General features: G+C 54.2%; 1 protein-coding gene across 3 annotated transcripts in view; it reads right to left on the reverse strand.

Annotated features, from left to right (window-relative positions):
• Nucleotides 1-3,444: 3,444 nt before the first annotated feature.
• Nucleotides 3,445-19,158, reverse strand: part of CPEB1 (cytoplasmic polyadenylation element binding protein 1) — a 37,671-nt gene continuing 21,957 nt past the window's right edge. For 2 of the 3 annotated variants that reach the window (XM_009895546.1, XM_009895547.1), the window contains 9 exons: nt 12,323-12,549; nt 10,451-10,700; nt 10,021-10,134; nt 9,811-9,915; nt 8,680-8,816; nt 7,239-7,437; nt 4,730-4,824; nt 4,400-4,480; nt 3,445-3,555 (listed from right to left, as the gene is read on the reverse strand). In XM_009895546.1, the coding sequence (XP_009893848.1) occupies nt 3,445-3,555; nt 4,400-4,480; nt 4,730-4,824; nt 7,239-7,437; nt 8,680-8,816; nt 9,811-9,915; nt 10,021-10,134; nt 10,451-10,700; nt 12,323-12,549 (1,319 nt within the window). The remainder of the gene's footprint in view (nt 3,556-4,399; nt 4,481-4,729; nt 4,825-7,238; nt 7,438-8,679; nt 8,817-9,810; nt 9,916-10,020; nt 10,135-10,450; nt 10,701-12,322; nt 12,550-19,158) is intronic. The other variant, XM_009895548.1, reaches the window with a different exon arrangement.

Below are 19,158 nucleotides of genomic sequence, written 5' to 3' on the forward strand. Positions count from 1 at the left end.
CCAACTCTCCCAGCCTGTTCTCCCAGCAGAGGTGCTCCAGCCCTCACAGCATCTTTATGGCCTCCTCTAGACTCGCTCTAACAGGTCCATGCCTTTCCTATGTTGGGGACTCCAGAGCTGGAGGCAGAACTCCAGGTGGGGTCTCACCAGAGCAGAGCAGAGCAGAGGTCCTGAATCCCCTCCCTCGCCCTGCTGGTCACACTTCTGCTGATGCAGCCCAGGATACGGTTGGCCTTCTGGGCTGTGATCACACATTGCAGGCTCATGTTGAGCTTCTGGTCAATCAGCAGACCCCAGTGCTTCTCCTCAGGGCTGCTCTCCATCCAGCCTGGAGTTGTGCTCGGGACTGCCCCGACCCAGATGCAGGACCTTGCACTTGGCCTTGTTGAACTACATGAGGTTGGCATGGACCCACCTCTCCAGGTCCCTCTGGATGGCATCCCCCCCCTCCAGCGTGTCTCCCTCACCAAGCAGCTTGGTGTCATCGGCAAACTTGCTGAGGGTGCAGTTGACCCCACTGTCCATGTCGCTGACAAAGATGTTGAACAGTACAGGTCCCAGTACCGACCCCTGAGGAACAATACTCATAACTGGTCTCCGCTTGGTCATTGAGCTGTTGACCACAACTCCTTGTATGCAACCATCCAGCCAGTTCTTTATCCACCATGTGGCCCATCTGTCAAATACATGTCTCTCCAATTTAGAGAGCAGGATAGCATGTGGGACAGTGTGAAATGCTTTGCACAAGACCAGCTCTTCCCTTGTCCACTAAGCCCCTCGTAGAAGGCCACCAAATTTGTCAGGCGTGACTTACCCTTGCTGAAGCCATGCTGGCTGTCACCAGTCACCTCCTCTTTTTCCATGTGCCTCAGCAGTTTCCAGGAGGATTTGCTCCACTATGTTGCCAGGCACAGAAGTGAGTCTGACTGGCCTGTAGTTCCCCGGGTCTTATGTCCCTTTTTGAAAATAGGGGTTACATTTTCCCTTTTCCAGTCAGCAGGACCCTCGCCAAGCTGCCACAGCTTCTCAAATATGACGGCTAGTGGCTTAGCGACTTCATCTGCCTCTTCCCTCAGTACCCGCGGATGGATCTCATCAGGTCTCAGACTTGTGCACCTTCAGGTTCCTTGGGTGGTCCCGTAGTTGATCTTTGCCTACAGTGGGCAGTTCTTCATTTCCCCAGTCCTCACCTTTGCCTTCTGTATCACAGCCTCAGTCTTTGCCAGTGAAGACAGAGGCAAAAAAAAGTCATTGAGTACCTCAGCTTTGCCTCCTCTGTTTCCTTCTGGAAAGGGCCCACATCTTCCCTAGTCTTGTTTTCACTGATGTATTTATAAAAGGATTTTTTTGTTTGTCTTTATTTTAAGGGAGCACCCCAGTTTCCCCCCCCCCCCAAGTTCTGTTCCTCTTAATTTTTTTTTTTTTTTTTTATATACACCTTTGTTTCCTGTGATCTCCCCAAGGTCTTTTTCTCCCTCAGTACCATCTCACCTGCTTTGCCTTCACCACCAGCACAAGGAGGTGAGGGGTGGCCACCCCAGGGCACTGCAGGAGATGGGGGGCACGAGGAAGGAGCCCAAAGCCCCCCTCCAGGGCACCCCAAGGTGTACCTCTGACACCCCTGGAGCCCATCTCCCCAACCAACCACCAGGAGGGTGGGACACCCTAATTAACCTCATTAACTGCCTGCTGTGAGTAGGGGAGCTCCAGCTGGAGCCTGGCTGCATCACCCCAAGGCACTTCAGGAACCAGTACCTAAAAAAACCCATCTCCCAGCAGAGAGCTCCCCTCAAACCGAGTCACACACAGGATCCACACCTTTCCCGAGGTCCACTTCTCCCAGCAGAGATCCCACAGGAGGCGCAAGAAGGAGCACAAAAGTGGTTTTGGTTTTTTTTTTTTGCTGCAACGTGTTTATTATGTGCCAAAAACTACACCACAGCTTACTCCACGCGTCTGTAGGAGAGTGCAGTCTTGCCTGCATATACTACAATGAGGTAGAGACTTCACACACAGCTTCACGAAACCCCACAAAGAGCAGCTGGGATATGCAACAATGCAACATCAGCTCAGCAGGAGAAAAAAAAAAAACCAAAAAAAACAAAAACAAACAACCAAGAAAGAGGGAAAAAAATATATATAAGAGGGAGAAATTATGACACTGGTTCTTTGGCACACAGCTTCTGATAGAGGGGAAAGTAAAAAAAAAACCAAACAAACAACCAACAAAGTAATAATAATAATAATTAAAGTTCTCAAATCCCAGCAGCAGCATTTCAGTCGACTGCACCATTGCTCCGTACATTTCGCAAAGGAAAGGAAAAAAGTACTTGTCCCCTCTAAGAGAAAGGGCTCCCAGGAACCTTCATCCGTCCACCGAAACGCAGCCCTTTTTTAGCTAGTTACAAAAGAAAAAAAAAGTTAAGTCCTGTGACTTTGTGTGATTAAAAACCTCTATCAACCCCCCTTAAGTGCAACTTAAAAAAGTGCAACAAACTATTTTAAAACTATATACAGCAGCTCAGAGATCATTTATCCGGTCCAGTTTCAAATCCAAAAAAGAAAAAAAAACACAAAAAGAAAAAGCCTGTCCTGTTCTGTTGCAAACCCCTCGATTTACAACTTTCCGCCAGCAGCCCCCAGACACAAAATTGCAATAATGTTAAAAGCTGCCAGGAAAGAAAAAAATCTCTCGTTTCAAACGACTTAAAAACTGTTTAAGAGTGTAAAAAGGAACTGGTAAAAACCCTTGAGCGTAAAATATGAAATATGATTTGGTTTAAATGAAGAGCAAAAAGTCTCCTTGTTGTTACAGTAAAAAACGCCAGCTGAACATCCAGTTTATGCCGTTCAGGTGGGGGTTAAATGAATGGAAAGGCACTGTATGGCAACTGCAAAAAAATGGAGCCAATGAGACCTGCATTATTACCATCAGTATTGCAAGGAATGTAAAAAAGCGCCTTTAATAAATAAAAAACCGAGGTGAAGGCATCTGCATAAACACCTTCTCAACACGTGGCCCTTATTTATTTTTTTTTCTTTTTTTTTTTTTTTTGCTTCTCATCAGCAAACTAGGAACCAAAGTCTGGGAACTGCAGAATCGCTTGAGGGGCGCTCCCCCTCCCCCTCAAAAAAAAAAATTCCCTACCCGTTCCCCCCCAAAAAAACAAAACCCGACAAAATTCACTGTGCATTAGTGCAGAAACAAAAAGACCAGCAAGTGCAAACGTGAATGTAAGATTTTTTTGTTGTTTTGTTGTTGTTTTTTTGTTGTTTTTTTTTTTCTTTTTTTCTCCCCATTAGTCCTCAGGAAGCGCATTCCCAGCCTGGGTCTGGCACCAGCAGGCACACTCATGCGCTCTCCCAACTTGGCAGGTTGACAAAAAAAAGGACTTTTTTCCTCCTGCGCCCGCGGCAGCCCCCCCCGGAGCCTCGGTGGCCGCTTTAGCTGGAGTCTCTGTTCTTCTGGTTGCGCATCAGCGGGCGGTGGTGACGCAGGACCTCCATGGAGTGCTGCCAGTGCCAGCAGGAGCGACAGAAGTACTTGAAGCAGATCTGCGGGGAGAGCAGAGGGGCAACGCCGTGGGGCAGGGTTTTTTTTCCAGGCAAGGCGAAAAACGGACACTGGCCCGGCAGCCAAGCAGCATCCACTCCCTCCCTCCCTGGGTTTTGCGGCCTGGGCCAGCACAGCGGATCTTTGGAGCGGGAGGAAGGGAATTCCGGCAATGCTGCCGGAGGACACACTGTGCTGAGCTTCCAGCGTGGACACTTTCAAAAAGGTTTGGCAAAACCAACAATCCAGATGTGGGCACTGGCTGGAAGCGGCCTCCTGGGGGCTGTGGCACCTCTGCTCAACACCTGGGGCAGGGCCAGGGCCAGCAGCCAGGAGCCACCAGCACTCCCAGTGCCGTCGCTCTCAGTGGAGCGGAGCACATCTCCCATCCAGACGCTGCAGGAAGCTGCCAGACCCCGGCCGAGCTTCCTTTGCCCGCAGTGAGCAGAGGTCAGCCAGTCCCCTGCATTTCGGGCAGCCCCAGGACTGACTGCAGGGTGACGGCGCTTCCAGCTTGTCACAGCTCACAGAGCCGCAGCCTCCCTGCTGCCCACGGCAGGCCTTGGCGCTCTGGCACAGCACCAGTGGAGCCGCGGCATTCCCGGCTCAAGGCAAAGCTGCCTTTGCCTCCCAGGCAGCAGTGGAGCTCCTCTCAGGAGGGCTGTACCTCCTCCAAAGCAAGGGTCCACCCGAGGCTCTCGCAGGAACACTGCATCCTCCCCACTTGGCAACGGACAACGGGCAAGCCCAGACACTACAGCGAGCGCCGAGGAGCCTGCTCCTCCTTGAGGAATTCCCGAGTGCAGCAGCCGGGAGCTGAGCATGGCCGGCAGGAGAAAGCCTTACCTGGTCTCTGCAGAAGAAAGGGCCGGGCTGGGTGCTGCAGACTTGGCACATGGAGTCCTCCAGGTACGGGTCGATCTGAACCTGCAGGAGAAGCAGGCTGTGGGCACGGTGCAGTGCTGGGGGCAACTGCCACTGCCTGGGCAGCCCCACCGGCACTGACCCACCCCAAAATCCATCAGCAGCACCCCTCATCCTGGCAGAGCATCAGTTCACCACTGCCCTCTGCTTCCATAGGGATATGGGGCAGGATACATGGAACACATGCTCTCAGCGCTACCACCCATCACACACGGATTCAACTCCCCAGGCCGCCCCATCAGTTCCACTCACCTTTTTAGTAAACTTGGTAGTTTTGATTTCCACAAACGCAGCGGTGACTGCCTTCAGATAGCTGCGCTGGTTGTTAAAGGTGACACGGCCAGACCCTGGAAGAAGCCAGACCACAAGAGTTAGACTGAGCTGGCACCTCCAGCAGGAACCGGGGGAGGCTGAGAGCGAGTCCCCAGCGCTGGCAGGGAAGCAGCTTTTGCAGGGAGATCGTATCCAAGGCCTCGCGGCTCTGCCTGCCTCCTTCCCCAGGCGGTAACAAAAGCGCGGCAGGCAGCTGAGAGCAGAAAGGCTTTTCCATGGACACCTCCAGGCTGGTTAAGACATGAGCTTACAGGCGGCAGCGCTCCCAGGGGAACCGGCAGGGGCCGGGCGGAGGGAGGGAGGCTGCCAGGGCACTGCTGAGGGCAGCGCAGCAGCAGGCTCCGCGCCTGCACCTGAAATAAGCTGGTGCCGAGACAGCTCAGCAGCTTTTATTTTTGAGCCTCCCACTCATCCCAGAGACTTGCATTTTGCAGCTTCATCACCAGTCAGCAGCGTTCCTGCACCACTCGCTTCCAGCCAAGTTTTGTTAAGCTCCAGGAAAACACATCTGTGCTTATCTATGAGTTCCCCCCCACCCACCTCGGTGTACAGGGGAGATTTGACTGTCGCAAGACTGTCCTGCATGCCGGCAGATCGCTGGAGCTCAGCTCACCACTGACAGCCACAGCGCAAAGCGCTACCCAGAACCCATTTCCAACTCCCCACCTGTAGCATCATGCAGGAGACAGGCTGGAGGTCGGGGTTACGCTGTCTACAGGGATTGCGGCTGCACTCAGGGGGATCCTTCCTCTTCTAAAAGGGTCAGTTCCACCTCTTAGTGGGACTCCCCAAAAGCTGTCTGGGCAACGGCTTTCTCTGCCGACCCAGACTGGCTGGTCTCGAAGGCCTAACTAAGATGATTCGGCACGAGGCAGTTTATACACAGTGGTCTTCCCCTGAGGAGCCTTCTGTCAAGCCAGGGGCAGCAGCCAAGCAGGAACAGGAGATACTTCAATCAACGTGAAACAAAATTAGGGTAGAGTTTAGTTATTAAAATTGAGTTCACATTGCTGTAACTCTTCCAAGACAACTTCCAAGGGTGGAAGTGCCAGTCTGCTGTTGGGAGCCAGAGCAACCTGGGCTCTGCATGAAGTCACAGGAGGTTTTAAGGTCACGCTCTAGGACAATGCCAGCACAGGGCAGTTTGGTGTGCAAGACTTCATCTGTGGTCATACTAAGGATTTGCTTAAAGTCTCATACTTCCATCCCTTTAGGACTGTCCCCCCAAAGCCACTTCAGCAACGCAAGCATGTCTTAAACGCAGGCCTTGCACCAAAGCCTTGACCAGGAAAGCCTGAAAGCTGTCCAAGGATGGGGACCAGCAGCAGACAGCTCTGCACTACCAAACTCTGACATTGTTCCTGCCTGGCAACACAGGAAATTCATGGTCCATTCTTAAGTACATGACTTGCTGCAGCCCAAGCCTAGAAAGCTGGACCTTATGATCAGCTGTAGAGTTCTTCCACACAGACTAGTAACCTCTGTGCTGTATCCTGTCCCATGAGGCCACCAGGGAGGTACAGGGGACACTGCTGTGACATGTTTCAGCTCCTGTGACATGAGTGGCAAGTGTTCAACTCCCATTTTGGAGGCTGTCTCAGCAGGGCATGACCTGCCCCTCTCAAACACAGCCTCATCTGGGAGGTGGTATCTCAGAGGCTTCATACTTTCCACCTGCAAGAGCACAGTGGGTCTACCTGATCCATAGGTCATGGTTTGGGGCAGCAGCCCTCCTCATGAGCAGAGGAGGCAGCTGAGCTTCCTTCCTGCCTGCAGTAGTTTGTGGTTTCAGCCCCATCAAAGGAGAGGAGCACTGTCCAAGAGTCACACTCATCCCCAGCCCCTCTGACCCTAGGCAGGTTGATGCCCTGAGCAGAGGTAGACATGCCATCCTCCAGTACATCCAGTCAGGAGACTGAGAAGCCTCTCCACTTGTGCTACCAGCTGCCTTAGAAACCCAAAGCAACAGCACCCTGAAGGAGAACCAAACCAGGAGAGTGGGGACAGGACCCGGCCCACCAGTGCTGGTTCAGCCGAGCTGCCCACAGTCCTGCCCTGTTCCTGCTGCCCAACAGCTGGCACCTCTCCAGCAGGAAGGGCCAGCAGCCAGCGGGTCCCAGTTTGCCCTGACAGGCAGCAGGAGCCAGGGCAAGACCTGCAGACATCTCAGTTCCGGGGATGGACAAGTAGCTAAAGCAGTATCTAATGACCATTAAAAGCCCCAAACATAGGCACAAAACCCTTCAGCAATGCCTACAGAGATATTAAGAACCTTGACGTGCTCTGGAATGATCTAGGACCTTCCAGTTCCCAGGCATGTCAGCTCTGCCAGCCCTCCCCAAGGTGCCCCGGGCAGTCTTCCCCACAGAGGGACCAAGCCAGGAGCACTGCCACGGCCTCCTCGGAGCATGCTGCAGGTGACACTTACCAATGGGATACTTGTGCTTGTCCGTGTCGATGCCAGCATAGACCACCCCTCCAAACAGGTCATACATGATGGCTGCCAGGGCTTCCGCGTTCAGCATCCCATGCAGAGCACCCACGAACACTGTCTTGCTGGGATCAAGCCGCTGCGACGGACTGCGCACAAAGTTGCTGTCTGCCAGCACCCACGGGATCACCTGCACCTGAAACCATACACAAGCAGGTCGGGTCAGCCAAGGGCCTGCAAAGCCACAGGCTGTGCTGTCTCCACAGTGTCCTCAGCTGAGAGAAGCCATCCCAGACCCTCAGGCTTTTACCCCCAACCTGCAAACGTGGCTTTGTTGTTGCTACTCAGGGTCCACGTCTGAGGCTCTACAGCTCTAGAGCTCCAGCCTTGCTCCAGATGCCTCAGGAGAGTCCAAAGGCCTGTTCAAGGGAACAAAACCAACTGCCACGCTGCTCTGCTTCCAGCTGAACTGGAATCCAAAACACTGGTCCCTTGGGGCTGGCAGCCAGGAAGCAATCCGTGCACGAGTGGATTTTACCTACTGCCGGCACCTATGTTTACAGCCCAGTCAGATGCCTCCCTGCACAGATGCCCGTTATTGGAGGAGATCGATGAAACAACCCACCCACTGCCAATTTCGACAGGAGCTTCCATCTGCTAGACAGCTGATATAGGGCTCCGAAGAGGAGAAACTTCTGCCAGAGCTAAATCACCATGCGTGAAAGTGCTGCCAAAAGCCAGACACCAGGAGAGCTGTCTGGAGTGCAATTAGTTTGCACCTGTCTAGATAAGAGCTGAATCTCAATTCTTTAACTCCAAAGTCACACAGTTGTACCTGATCTATAGCCAAGGTCCTCCTTTACTGGAAGGCCAACCCGAGCCTCCAAGAGGCTCAGCACCTCCACCTCCAGAGCTCAGGTCAGCCAGCCAAGGCTGTGCTGGGGAGCAGCTGCAGTTACAGCTGTGGATCCAAAGTATCTGCCTGGTGTGAGCATGAAAGCCATTCGTTCTGCAAGCAGACAAGATCTAACAAAGCACCAAAGTGATCAAAGTCTGTCTCCGCAACCAAAGGCACGATGTTGAACAAAGCACGAAGCGGTAAAATCTCCATTCCTGCACTCCATTGCAGGTAACTGAAGCGGCTCAGCTTCAGGAAGTCAGGGTCTCCCACAGATCCAGGAGCTCCAGGTCACAATTCCTGACAGAAGCTGTTGCGAAGGACACAAACACCAATCTGACACTTCCCTCCTTGCTTGTGTCCAGCCCTACTGCAGGAACACATCCGTTAAAGATGGCCAGGAGCCAGTTTGACTTCTGCTGCTCTGCTTCAGCCCTGCTTTCCTGGAGCAGAGTTATCACCGCATACCCCCTTGCCTCCAAGGATCTCATCAGTATTCCCTGCTGTCACCTGTAGGGCTGCTCTCATGGGTCTGCTCACCTCTTTGCAGCGCATCCTGCGGCTGGACATCTTGAAGTAGTATTCACTGAGCCCATCAGGGCTCAGCAGGTCCTGGGAGCACGCCTGGAGCAGAGAACGCACAGATTTCTCTGACTCAAACACCAGGTAGACATATCCTTTAGAGGTGAAAGGAAAGAAACAGTTGTTAGGACTGTAACAGAGGAGAAACAGTTCATCCCAGTTTGCAGACGCCTCCCAAAATCACTCTCAGATGCCACCCAAAGTATCTGCACTGCATCTCCCTTGCTGTCCCCAAGGCCTTCTAGGGGAGGGCAGAGATTTGCAGTGCCTGTCCCAGCAGACTGTACATATGAGATCCACCTGTGACGCACAGAGCCCAGCCAAGCTGGGAAAGAGCCCAAACTTGCACAGCACAAGGCTGCCCAGCCGTCAGGGACAGGTTCACCCACATCCAGTGCCATGTGGGCCACCGTCCCCCATACACAGACCCACATCTAGACATGACAAGTGAGCCCCACCCACCTAGTCACAGCATGGTCTGCAGGAAAACAGACTTTGCTTCACATTTAGGATGTCTTCGCCCAGAAATCTAAGTTCAGGGTTTTAAAGTCACTTCCATCAGTGCCAGCACTCTGTACCTCGCATTAGGCACCACCGAGCCTACAAACTAGTCACTCCTTACCCCATAACTCATTATTGCTTACACATCAGCCCGGCTACTTCAGACAGGATTATGCCCCACAGGCTGCTCAGCTCACCAGTCCCCACGGCCTGCCAGCTTGCTGAGGACACACACTGGGATTCACTGGGTGCGCGTTATGCCAAGGACACGCATACTTTGGGTGCTGGCACTGGCAGTGGGGACTAGCGGCTATTGCCCACAGCAAGACAGCCCCACGTGGGGCTCCGGAAGCACCAGAGAGCAGTTTCCCCCCACCCCATGCTCCTGCCCAGCCCTCCTAGGGATGGGTGGGGACACCAGGTTTGAGGTGACAGTGCTGTGCAACCCCGGTGCTGACCCATGTGAGAGCAGGAAATTTACCCTAGGGTGCTCTGTACCATCCAGTCACCAGCATGCAGCCGTACCATCCCAGCATCCGTGCTGTAACATAGCATGGGAAAAAAGTAACCCTACCATGTCGCTATTACCTTTAGGCATATTACCTTTGGGAGGGCAGCGTGGGTGTTTGCCATCCTTACCAGGCCACTCCACACTCAGTGAGCCAAAAACACGGAAGGTGTTGATCAGTCCAGCTACAGACAGAAGGAGACAGGTCAGCATCCCCCCAAAAAGCTCCATCCTACACCCTCCTGATGTCAAAAATCCAAGGCCTCAGTGCAGGGCTAGGGGCTGCTCACCTTCCGTAATGTCCCATGGGACTCCTCCCAGGAACACTTTGCAGGAGTAGATGGGGTTCTTGTAGTTTCGGGGAGGCAGCTGCCCGCTCCAGGTGCAAGTTGCTTCATTCACAGCTGGGACAAGCACAAACAACACTCAGTACAGGACCATTCCCTTCCCAATCTCCCACAGGTCTCCAAGCGAATCCCCATATTCCACAGCTATACATTCAGCAGCGCTGCAGCGGCAACAGGCAGCTGCCCATACATCCTGCCTGGTTTTCTGCCAGCAAGTAGACCCAGTGTCAGGTTTGCGCATGGAGAAAGGCGAGATCTGCTGCAAACTCAGGTCCAGCCACATTATCTGCACAGAGCCCACCTACACACCCTCCCAGAAGCAGAGGACCATCACCATGCACTGAAGCCTGCTGAGACCCACCACCCAGCTTACCTGCTGCTTGCCTGTGAAGCCTGGCTTCTCTTTCGATACTGAAGGGGTCTTCTGGAGAGTCCAGGAGATCCCAGGAAGGCCACGCAGATGCTCCAGGCCATCTTTTCGATGCACTGGCTGGGGAGGAAGTGACTGCAGCCAGGGCAGCTTGATCTTGATCCAGCCGGGACCCCACTCCCATCTTTAGGGGGTCTCTTGACACCCCACTGAGGGGCAGGAAGGGCAGAGGTGGGGAGATGCGGAGGCTTGACTGCAAGAGAAAGTCCACATCAAAACCCCGCCTTCAAGTAGGAGCATGTAATACTGGAGGTCACACATCACCCTGTGGCCCTGCCCTCACCCACAGCAGGAGAGAGGGCTCCTGGTGATCTCCTCTTCTCCCAAGACCCTCTGAGGTCTGGCAGAGGCACGAAAGCAGCCACCTCACCTGTCCCAGCAGCCTGATGGGACCCCAGTTTCCCTGGGAAAGGCCTGCCCCTACAGCCATTTCCCACCAAACCCAAGCCAAGTTACCAGCAGTGAGTATCACTAAGCAGAAGGTACACTGCAGACCACGAAGCCAACAGCTACCCCTCATCAGCAGAGCCCCAAGGACAGCCGCCACCCCCAGGGAGCATCAACCACTCCAGGAAGAGCTCCATGTTTTGCTTCGGGTCCTGCCTGCAGCAGGCAGGGCTTGCCAGCAGCACCCACAAACTCTGCAGGCAACCAGCTGGCTCTTGCCCTCCGGAGACCAGCTCCCAGGGCTGCCTGAACGGGGTGTGGGTGCAGCTGGCTGCGGACCCCACTACTCACAGGTTTAACGTGCCTCTCCCAGGGCGGAAGGAGTAAAAGCACGGATTAATGGAACAGCAGGGATGCGAGACACTGCGCAGCTTATCGAGTGCCAGCCGCTCTGCGGATCCAGCCGCGTGCTGCTGCGGCACAGCCGCCCACGCTAAGGCCGTGCTGGGGAAGACCTGACCTTCACAAACAAGGCCAGCACAAAGCCCTGCCACCCCGCACCGCCTGCCATCATCAGAGACTGGGGTGCTGCAGCCGCTTACAGCGCCCCTGCTCGAGATCCTGATTCTCCAAGATGGATCATAGGAAAAAAATAACTCCACATCAAGCCAACTGTGTCCTTCACGCCCACCCCAACATGGGAGTCAAGGCCACGGCAGAGCAAGGAGCAGCTCGGCCTTGGCTTTAGCCTCAGGTCCTGCAGAGGAGCCACATAGCAGTGCCTGCAGAGCTGGCCGGAGCCAGGCTGCCCTGCTGGCACCCAGAGCTGCCGCTCAAGCTGCAACACAGACCCAACGGCACAGACTGGGTCAGCAAGACAGACACTCGCCTCGCTTGCTGGCTTCCAAATTTAGCTATGCTTTAGGGAACGGGAGCAGGCTAGACCCAGTTTGCTCTAGAAGAAACAGCCCTGAGATGGAAAAGTGCAGTCAGCAAATGGGAAGGGCAATGAAAGGCAGAGACAGGAGCTCCTGAGACAGCCATGCTGATCGACCACCTCCCTCTTGGGATCAGAGCATGGACACCCTCCTGTGACACACCAGCTCAAGCACTCACACCCCTCTGGGAGCTACTTTAACACATTAGGGCTGGAAGCACAAAGCCAAAAGGCCAAAACATTTAGAAGAAAAATAATATAAGGATAGTGCTAGTCTGTGCTGAAGGAGGACTGCCTGAGCCGCGCTTCTTGCAAACCCTGGGCCACACAACCTCACTGTGTCAGTGTGGGCATCACAGATCCCTCCAGTGCTCCCTTCCCTTCCTGAGCAGGCAGGGCTGCGGCTTGCAGCCCCCCACAGCTCTCCCGTGCTCCCCTGAAACGCAGCAAGACACCAGGAACCACAGAGTGCGTGCAGGACCCAAACTTACAATCAAGTCTGAGAGGTGGTCAGAGCCAGAGCTGAACCCACTGGTATCTGAGTCCGAGGGGCTGCTGGAGCGGGAGTCCAGGAGGGAACGAGAATCCAGGCGGGAGTTCCTCAGCGTCGGTGTGGAAAACTTTTCTGACAGGTCTGAACCAATGGGGTCTAGAGGCAGGAAACCCAGCGGGGGCTTCCCCAGGACGTTCCCAAGAGGGTTACTCAGCATGCTGAGAACTGCAACAGAGAAAGAGCCTGTCAGTGCTGCAGCATGACACACCTCCTTCCCTCCTGGCTCTCGTGGCAGAGGCCCAGGAAGGTACTGGGCTCCCATCAGCCCACGAACAGCTCATCTGGGAGGTGGCACATCTGGCAGACACCAACCCTCTGCACCACTCTGGAAAGGCTGTGTGCTCTTTGCCATCGGTTGCAGCGCAGTGCTGCGCAGCTGGAGCCAGCAGCAGCAGCCTGGTGTGGCTGACAAACACAAGGGTGGGTTACTCTTCCCAAGGCTGAGATCAGCCAGGAGATCCCACTTCACCTGGGAGCAGAACTGGAGACCCCATGTCCCAGTTATGGGCGTGAGATGCTCCAGACAGGTCCGTGCCCTTACGCTGGCTTTTCTTGCTGCTTGAGCTGGAGAAAGGCAGGACCTGGGGTGGGGGGGGCAGAGCCCCAAGGACAGCCGCCACCCCCAGGGAGCATCAACCACTCCAGGAAGAGCTCCATGTTTTGCTTCGGGTCCTGCCTGCAGCAGGCAGGGCTTGCCAGCAGCACCCACAAACTCTGCAGGCAACCAGCTGGCTCTTGCCCTCCGGAGACCAGCTCCCAGGGCTGCCTGAACGGGGTGTGGGTGCAGCTGGCTGCGGACCCCACTACTCACAGGTTTAACGTGCCTCTCCCAGGGCGGAAGGAGTAAAAGCACGGATTAATGGAACAGCAGGGATGCGAGACACTGCGCAGCTTATCGAGTGCCAGCCGCTCTGCGGATCCAGCCGCGTGCTGCTGCGGCACAGCCGCCCACGCTAAGGCCGTGCTGGGGAAGACCTGACCTTCACAAACAAGGCCAGCACAAAGCCCTGCCACCCCGCACCGCCTGCCATCATCAGAGACTGGGGTGCTGCAGCCGCTTACAGCGCCCCTGCTCGAGATCCTGATTCTCCAAGATGGATCATAGGAAAAAAATAACTCCACATCAAGCCAACTGTGTCCTTCACGCCCACCCCAACATGGGAGTCAAGGCCACGGCAGAGCAAGGAGCAGCTCGGCCTTGGCTTTAGCCTCAGGTCCTGCAGAGGAGCCACATAGCAGTGCCTGCAGAGCTGGCCGGAGCCAGGCTGCCCTGCTGGCACCCAGAGCTGCCGCTCAAGCTGCAACACAGACCCAACGGCACAGACTGGGTCAGCAAGACAGACACTCGCCTCGCTTGCTGGCTTCCAAATTTAGCTATGCTTTAGGGAACGGGAGCAGGCTAGACCCAGTTTGCTCTAGAAGAAACAGCCCTGAGATGGAAAAGTGCAGTCAGCAAATGGGAAGGGCAATGAAAGGCAGAGACAGGAGCTCCTGAGACAGCCATGCTGATCGACCACCTCCCTCTTGGGATCAGAGCATGGACACCCTCCTGTGACACACCAGCTCAAGCACTCACACCCCTCTGGGAGCTACTTTAACACATTAGGGCTGGAAGCACAAAGCCAAAAGGCCAAAACATTTAGAAGAAAAATAATATAAGGATAGTGCTAGTCTGTGCTGAAGGAGGACTGCCTGAGCCGCGCTTCTTGCAAACCCTGGGCCACACAACCTCACTGTGTCAGTGTGGGCATCACAGATCACTCCAGTGCTCCCTTCCCTTCCTGAGCAGGCAGGGCTGCGGCTTGCGGGCCCCCAACGCGCTGAGAGGTGGTCAGAGCCAGAGCTGAACCCACTGGTATCTGAGTCCGAGGGGCTGCTGGAGCGGGAGTCCAGGAGGGAACGAGAATCCAGGCGGGAGTTCCTCAGCGTCGGTGTGGAAAACTTTTCTGACAGGTCTGAACCAATGGGGTCTAGAGGCAGGAAACCCAGCGGGGGCTTCCCCAGGACGTTCCCAAGAGGGGTACTCAGCATGCTGAGAACTGCAACAGAGAAAGAGCCTGTCAGTGCTGCAGCATGACACACCTCCTTCCCTCCTGGCTCTCGTGGCAGAGGCCCAGGAAGGTACTGGGCTCCCATCAGCCCACGAACAGCTCATCTGGGAGGTGGCACATCTGGCAGACACCAACCCTCTGCACCACTCTGGAAAGGCTGTGTGCTCTTTGCCGGGAGGTGGCACGTCTGGCAGACACCAACCCTCTGCACCACTCTGGAAAGGCTGTGCGCTCTTTGCCATCGGTTGCAGCGCAGTGCTGCACAGCTGGAGCCAGCAGCAGCAGCCTGGTGTGGCTGACAAACACAAGGGTGGGTTACTCTTCCCAAGGCTGAGATCAGCCAGGAGATCCCACTTCACCTGGGAGCAGAACTGGAGACCCCATGTCCCAGTTATGGGCGTGAGATGCTCCAGACAGGTCCGTGCCCTTACGCTGGCTTTTCTTGCTGCTTGAGCTGGAGAAAGGCAGGACCTAAAGCATTTGCTGCACACACCAATGGCCAGGCTGAGAAGAGAGAGGTCTGGCCCATTAGCAGGCATCTGCAGGCTCAGAGGTGGGACACCACACACGTCAGCCCTGACAGGAGCTGGCTCCGGGCACCCAGCTATGTGCCAGCCTGGCCTGCTGACAAAGGAGACGCTTCACAGTCAGCGGCGAGCACCGTCCCCGGTACGCGTTCACAACAAGCCTGTCTGGTCAGGCCTTTGCCTGAGAGCCGACAGACGAGTATGCACCAGACTGCTTCCCTCGCACAGCAGCAGGTTTTCCTCCCACTGAGGAGAATCTAGGCAAGCAAATTCCTCCCTACAAACAGAGCCACTGCCCCCGAGCAGAGCACCAGGCCACCGAGGGGTCGTGAAAGCCCTGTCCTGCTCCATGGGTCAGTGGTACGGGGCCAGCTGCCACCCAGAAGGAGAGGCAACACAGGGCAGGCTCGGCCACCCGGGATCCCATGGGGGCACGACACCAGCCAGCTCTATTCAAAAGGAGCAAGTCTCAGCAAGCTGAATGTGTCCCCAAACCAAATGAAAAGAGCAAAGCATTCAGAAATGGTTTTAATTATTCAGAGGCTGCAAAACAAGGCAGCTTGCCCTGAAGCTTTCAGTTTTCAGGAAAGCAAGTTTGGGATCCACTTGATATCCCTCCAGCCCCACCTGATCTCAACCAGCTAAGACCACAAGGTTTTTAACCCAGATTTTCAGGTAGCTCTTGTACAGGAGAGGATTAACAGTCCAAAACACTGCCCAAACCAGGTGCGCAGAAAAATGCTACTACAAAGTGCACCATGGTCAGACACCAGCACCATCTCGGTGCCAGCACCAGAGGAGGCTGCCAAGTGTGGCCAAAGCAAGATGCTGGGATATACCTGTCCCGAGCAGTGTTACCCAGCAGCATACCTGCCAGGGAGCTGGCATCTCTAGCCCCACACTAGAGTGCGAAAACTCAAAACACCAACAGAAACCCCAGACAGGTACAGGTGGGTCCTTCACTTGAAGCATCCACCTCAACCCGAGGCAGAGCTGGTCTGCAGGAGCTGTCAGCAACAGTCACAGTATCTCCCCACATCTGCAGAGCCTTATCCCTGTGAGTTTCCCCAACAGAGGTGCAGATCCATTTTGGCTGTGGCACAGAACCTATGAACTCACCTCTGACCGCACTTGGAAAGGGACCGCCTGCCCTCTGAATATCTGCTTGGCTCTCCCTGACAGCAGCACCTGTGCCTACACCCAACCCCACAGCCACAGAAAAACCTCGCTGGCCCAGCAGTACTTACCCTGGGCAGAGCTCGAGGAGCAGCAGCAGCCCCGCTAGCGGCAGTGGGTAGCGAGGGAAAGCTGCCGCAGACGGCTTGAGCCGGGGAGGAGACTGCTCCCTCCTAGTCACAGCACAGAGCAGGGCAGAGCATCTCCCAGCCCAGGCAAGCCGCACTACGCTGGTTTGCCGACTTCTCTGAAGCCACGTGATGTGTTTAAAAATACAGCCAGTGTATTGTTCAAGGGAGACAGCTGAATTTGTTAAACAGGCTCAAAAATCTGATTAGTCACTAAACAGTACAAGAGTCAAAGCAAAGCAGCTGATCCCACGGCCCAAGCCTCACCACCGACAAACACTCCGGCACTGATGCCCTCCCTCCTCCTCAGCCATCAAGCAGGGTGGGTTTGTAATGCCGGGCAGCGAGCAGCCCTGCACTGACCCCATGCATGCAGCGTTCCTGACACCTGGAGCAGCAAATGCCACACAGATTGCTACCAGGCAATGCTGTACTGCAGCTCATCTCCTGGTTATCATAGATGGAGGACGAGAACCCCATTTGGGATGAACCAGTAAGGGTTCAGGGGATCATCAGGAGCCCCCAAAGGTGTTACAGGGTCCAACTGCTCTGCTCCATTTATTTCACCCTCATCTCTGCCACCACTGCTACAGCCACTGCTCACACATTTGCTCCCAGGATTACTTAGCTCTCACTGCAGCTAGAAAACCAGTAAGGCCAGTATGAGTGCATTTGAGTAGCAGGATTACTGGCCTTTCGAGGGATCTACTGTCTGGGCATCTGAGTTTCAGCATCTACCACCAAGCAAAATCCTGCCGGCTACAACTAACCCACTCCTAACCTCTTGTCCTGGAAGCGCTGACATCCTGCTGTTAACACAGATGGATTTCATCCACTCCAGAAGCTTTGACAGGTCTGCACAGGCAGTGCTTGGTTACACGCTCTGTGGGCTACACTGAGCTCATGAGAGACCCCACATCACCCCAGTGGGTCTGACTCAGCTTCACTTGGTACCTACACCCACTCACAGGGATATCAGGAGGAAGAGCTGCAAGCCACACTTGGCCTTTCCTCCTCCCGCACTTGCCTAGCGATCAGGTTGTGTCCCCTGAAGCCAGCCTTTGCAGGTAGCCTAGGAAACATCACCATAAGAGATCAGATCTTATTTCTCACCGCCCCAACCCAAAGGCATCCTGCCTTAACCCACTGAACCCCCTCCTGGGGGATGGGGCACAAAGGACATCCACCTAAAAAAAAAGCCCTCAAAGTCATTGGGGCCACAGTTCTTCCAGGGACAGTTGCCCTTGTCTCCCCTCCCAAGCAGACAGCTTGCAGAAGAGAAAAAAACATTTCCAATGCACATGCAAGATGCATCAGCAATTTCTGGTTGTCAAGCGCATCCCTGAAGATCCCAAAGTGAAGCAGCAAACATCAGGTAAACTACTCAGACTACAGAAAAAAAAAAACCCTAAGAGCAAACAACTAAGTATTTTACAGATCTATGGGAGAAATTTTAACAGAAGGGTCAACACGATTCCCATTCATACACAGCAGCTATGCTGTCCAGAGCACGGCAGTTTGCAGAGAGCTTCTGGAACTTTTCATGCCTCCGCTCGGAGCTGCAAGAGAGGCACATGCCAACACTCCTTTGCAGGGGACAGCAAAAAAAGGTAGCTTTTAATAGAAACTCAGCTCTGACTTTTGACTCACTGCTGCAGCTTTAATGACTGGATTCGAAGCCAGCACGCTCCATCTTTGAGCATGTCAGCCAAGCACTGACAGATTTAAGAGCTCTGTGGAGCAGTCTCGATACCAGCATGGCACTCTTCCAGATCGCAGGCACTCAGGTCGCTCTCTAGAGAATGAGCATTTTACAAACCACTCCTCCTCCTTAGTTGAGCTTTCCCTCGTAAATGCTACCGGGACAATGCTGCTGCAATACATCCTCCGAATTCCCACATCATCTTGGGGCCCCAAAAGATACCAGGGGGAGTATGTGCAAGCATCTCGGACCCATCACACCCAAGAGGGTGACCAGTTTCAACTCTTCATGCCAACTCTGTCCTGTAGACCCCAAATCATCTTTTAAATCCAGTTACCAACTACTGAGCCACTACGCTTAGTGTGAACTTACCCAATCTCAGACAGATCACTCCACCAGCACAAGCTGTGGTTCACAGCACGCACCTTGGGAAAGGTGCCCCAACAGCAAGATGCCCAACACCCAACCCAACCAGCCTCAGAACACCTTTTATTCTTCCATGTGCTGGCTAGACTTGCAATTTAAGCTTTTCAGCACCTGCTCAGGACCTTGAAGCATACAACTTTCTTCCCTGCATACTATAATTTACAGCCATTTAAGAATTAGACCTTCCCGGTAGCTTTGACCAAGCCCATTTTACAAGAGATGGGTGTAAAGATGAGCCCTAAGGAGCTGGGCTTACAGAAGGGTTCTGGGTAAATAAATCACCTTACTACTATGCTGATGACATGACGCTTTAATGCCTTGAATAAGACCTTAAGATAAGCAGAACACTACACACAGAGCACCCACTGAATTTATTCCTGACAGCGAGTAGACAAGAAGCTCTGCCACTATTAAGCTGTCCTCTGAACAAATACTTGTACTTTAGCTTGGGTCTGCAGGAGACCACCCAGCAGAACAAGCCAACAGCACATTCGCAGAGCCGTGGTGATGCTCTTCACTCCTTGACATGTCAGTTTTAGTCAAGTTATCTGGAAACTGAGTCTTGCCCAGAGCAAAAAAAAAAAATCCAAACCAAAACACACATACACCAACGCTCTCACCTTACAGCCATCCAGGTCCTTCTGCTCAAGATCTTTCCCCACACCAAGAACATCGGAGGAAGCTTCCCCATAGAGAGGAAAACACCATTTGCCATAGGGCGACACACATCACAGCCTCTTCACAAGCCTGAAGGCACACGTAAC

This window comes from Charadrius vociferus, unplaced genomic scaffold (assembly GCF_000708025.1).
Source record: "Charadrius vociferus isolate BGI_N301 unplaced genomic scaffold, ASM70802v2 scaffold132, whole genome shotgun sequence".
NCBI lineage: Eukaryota > Metazoa > Chordata > Aves > Charadriiformes > Charadriidae > Charadrius > Charadrius vociferus.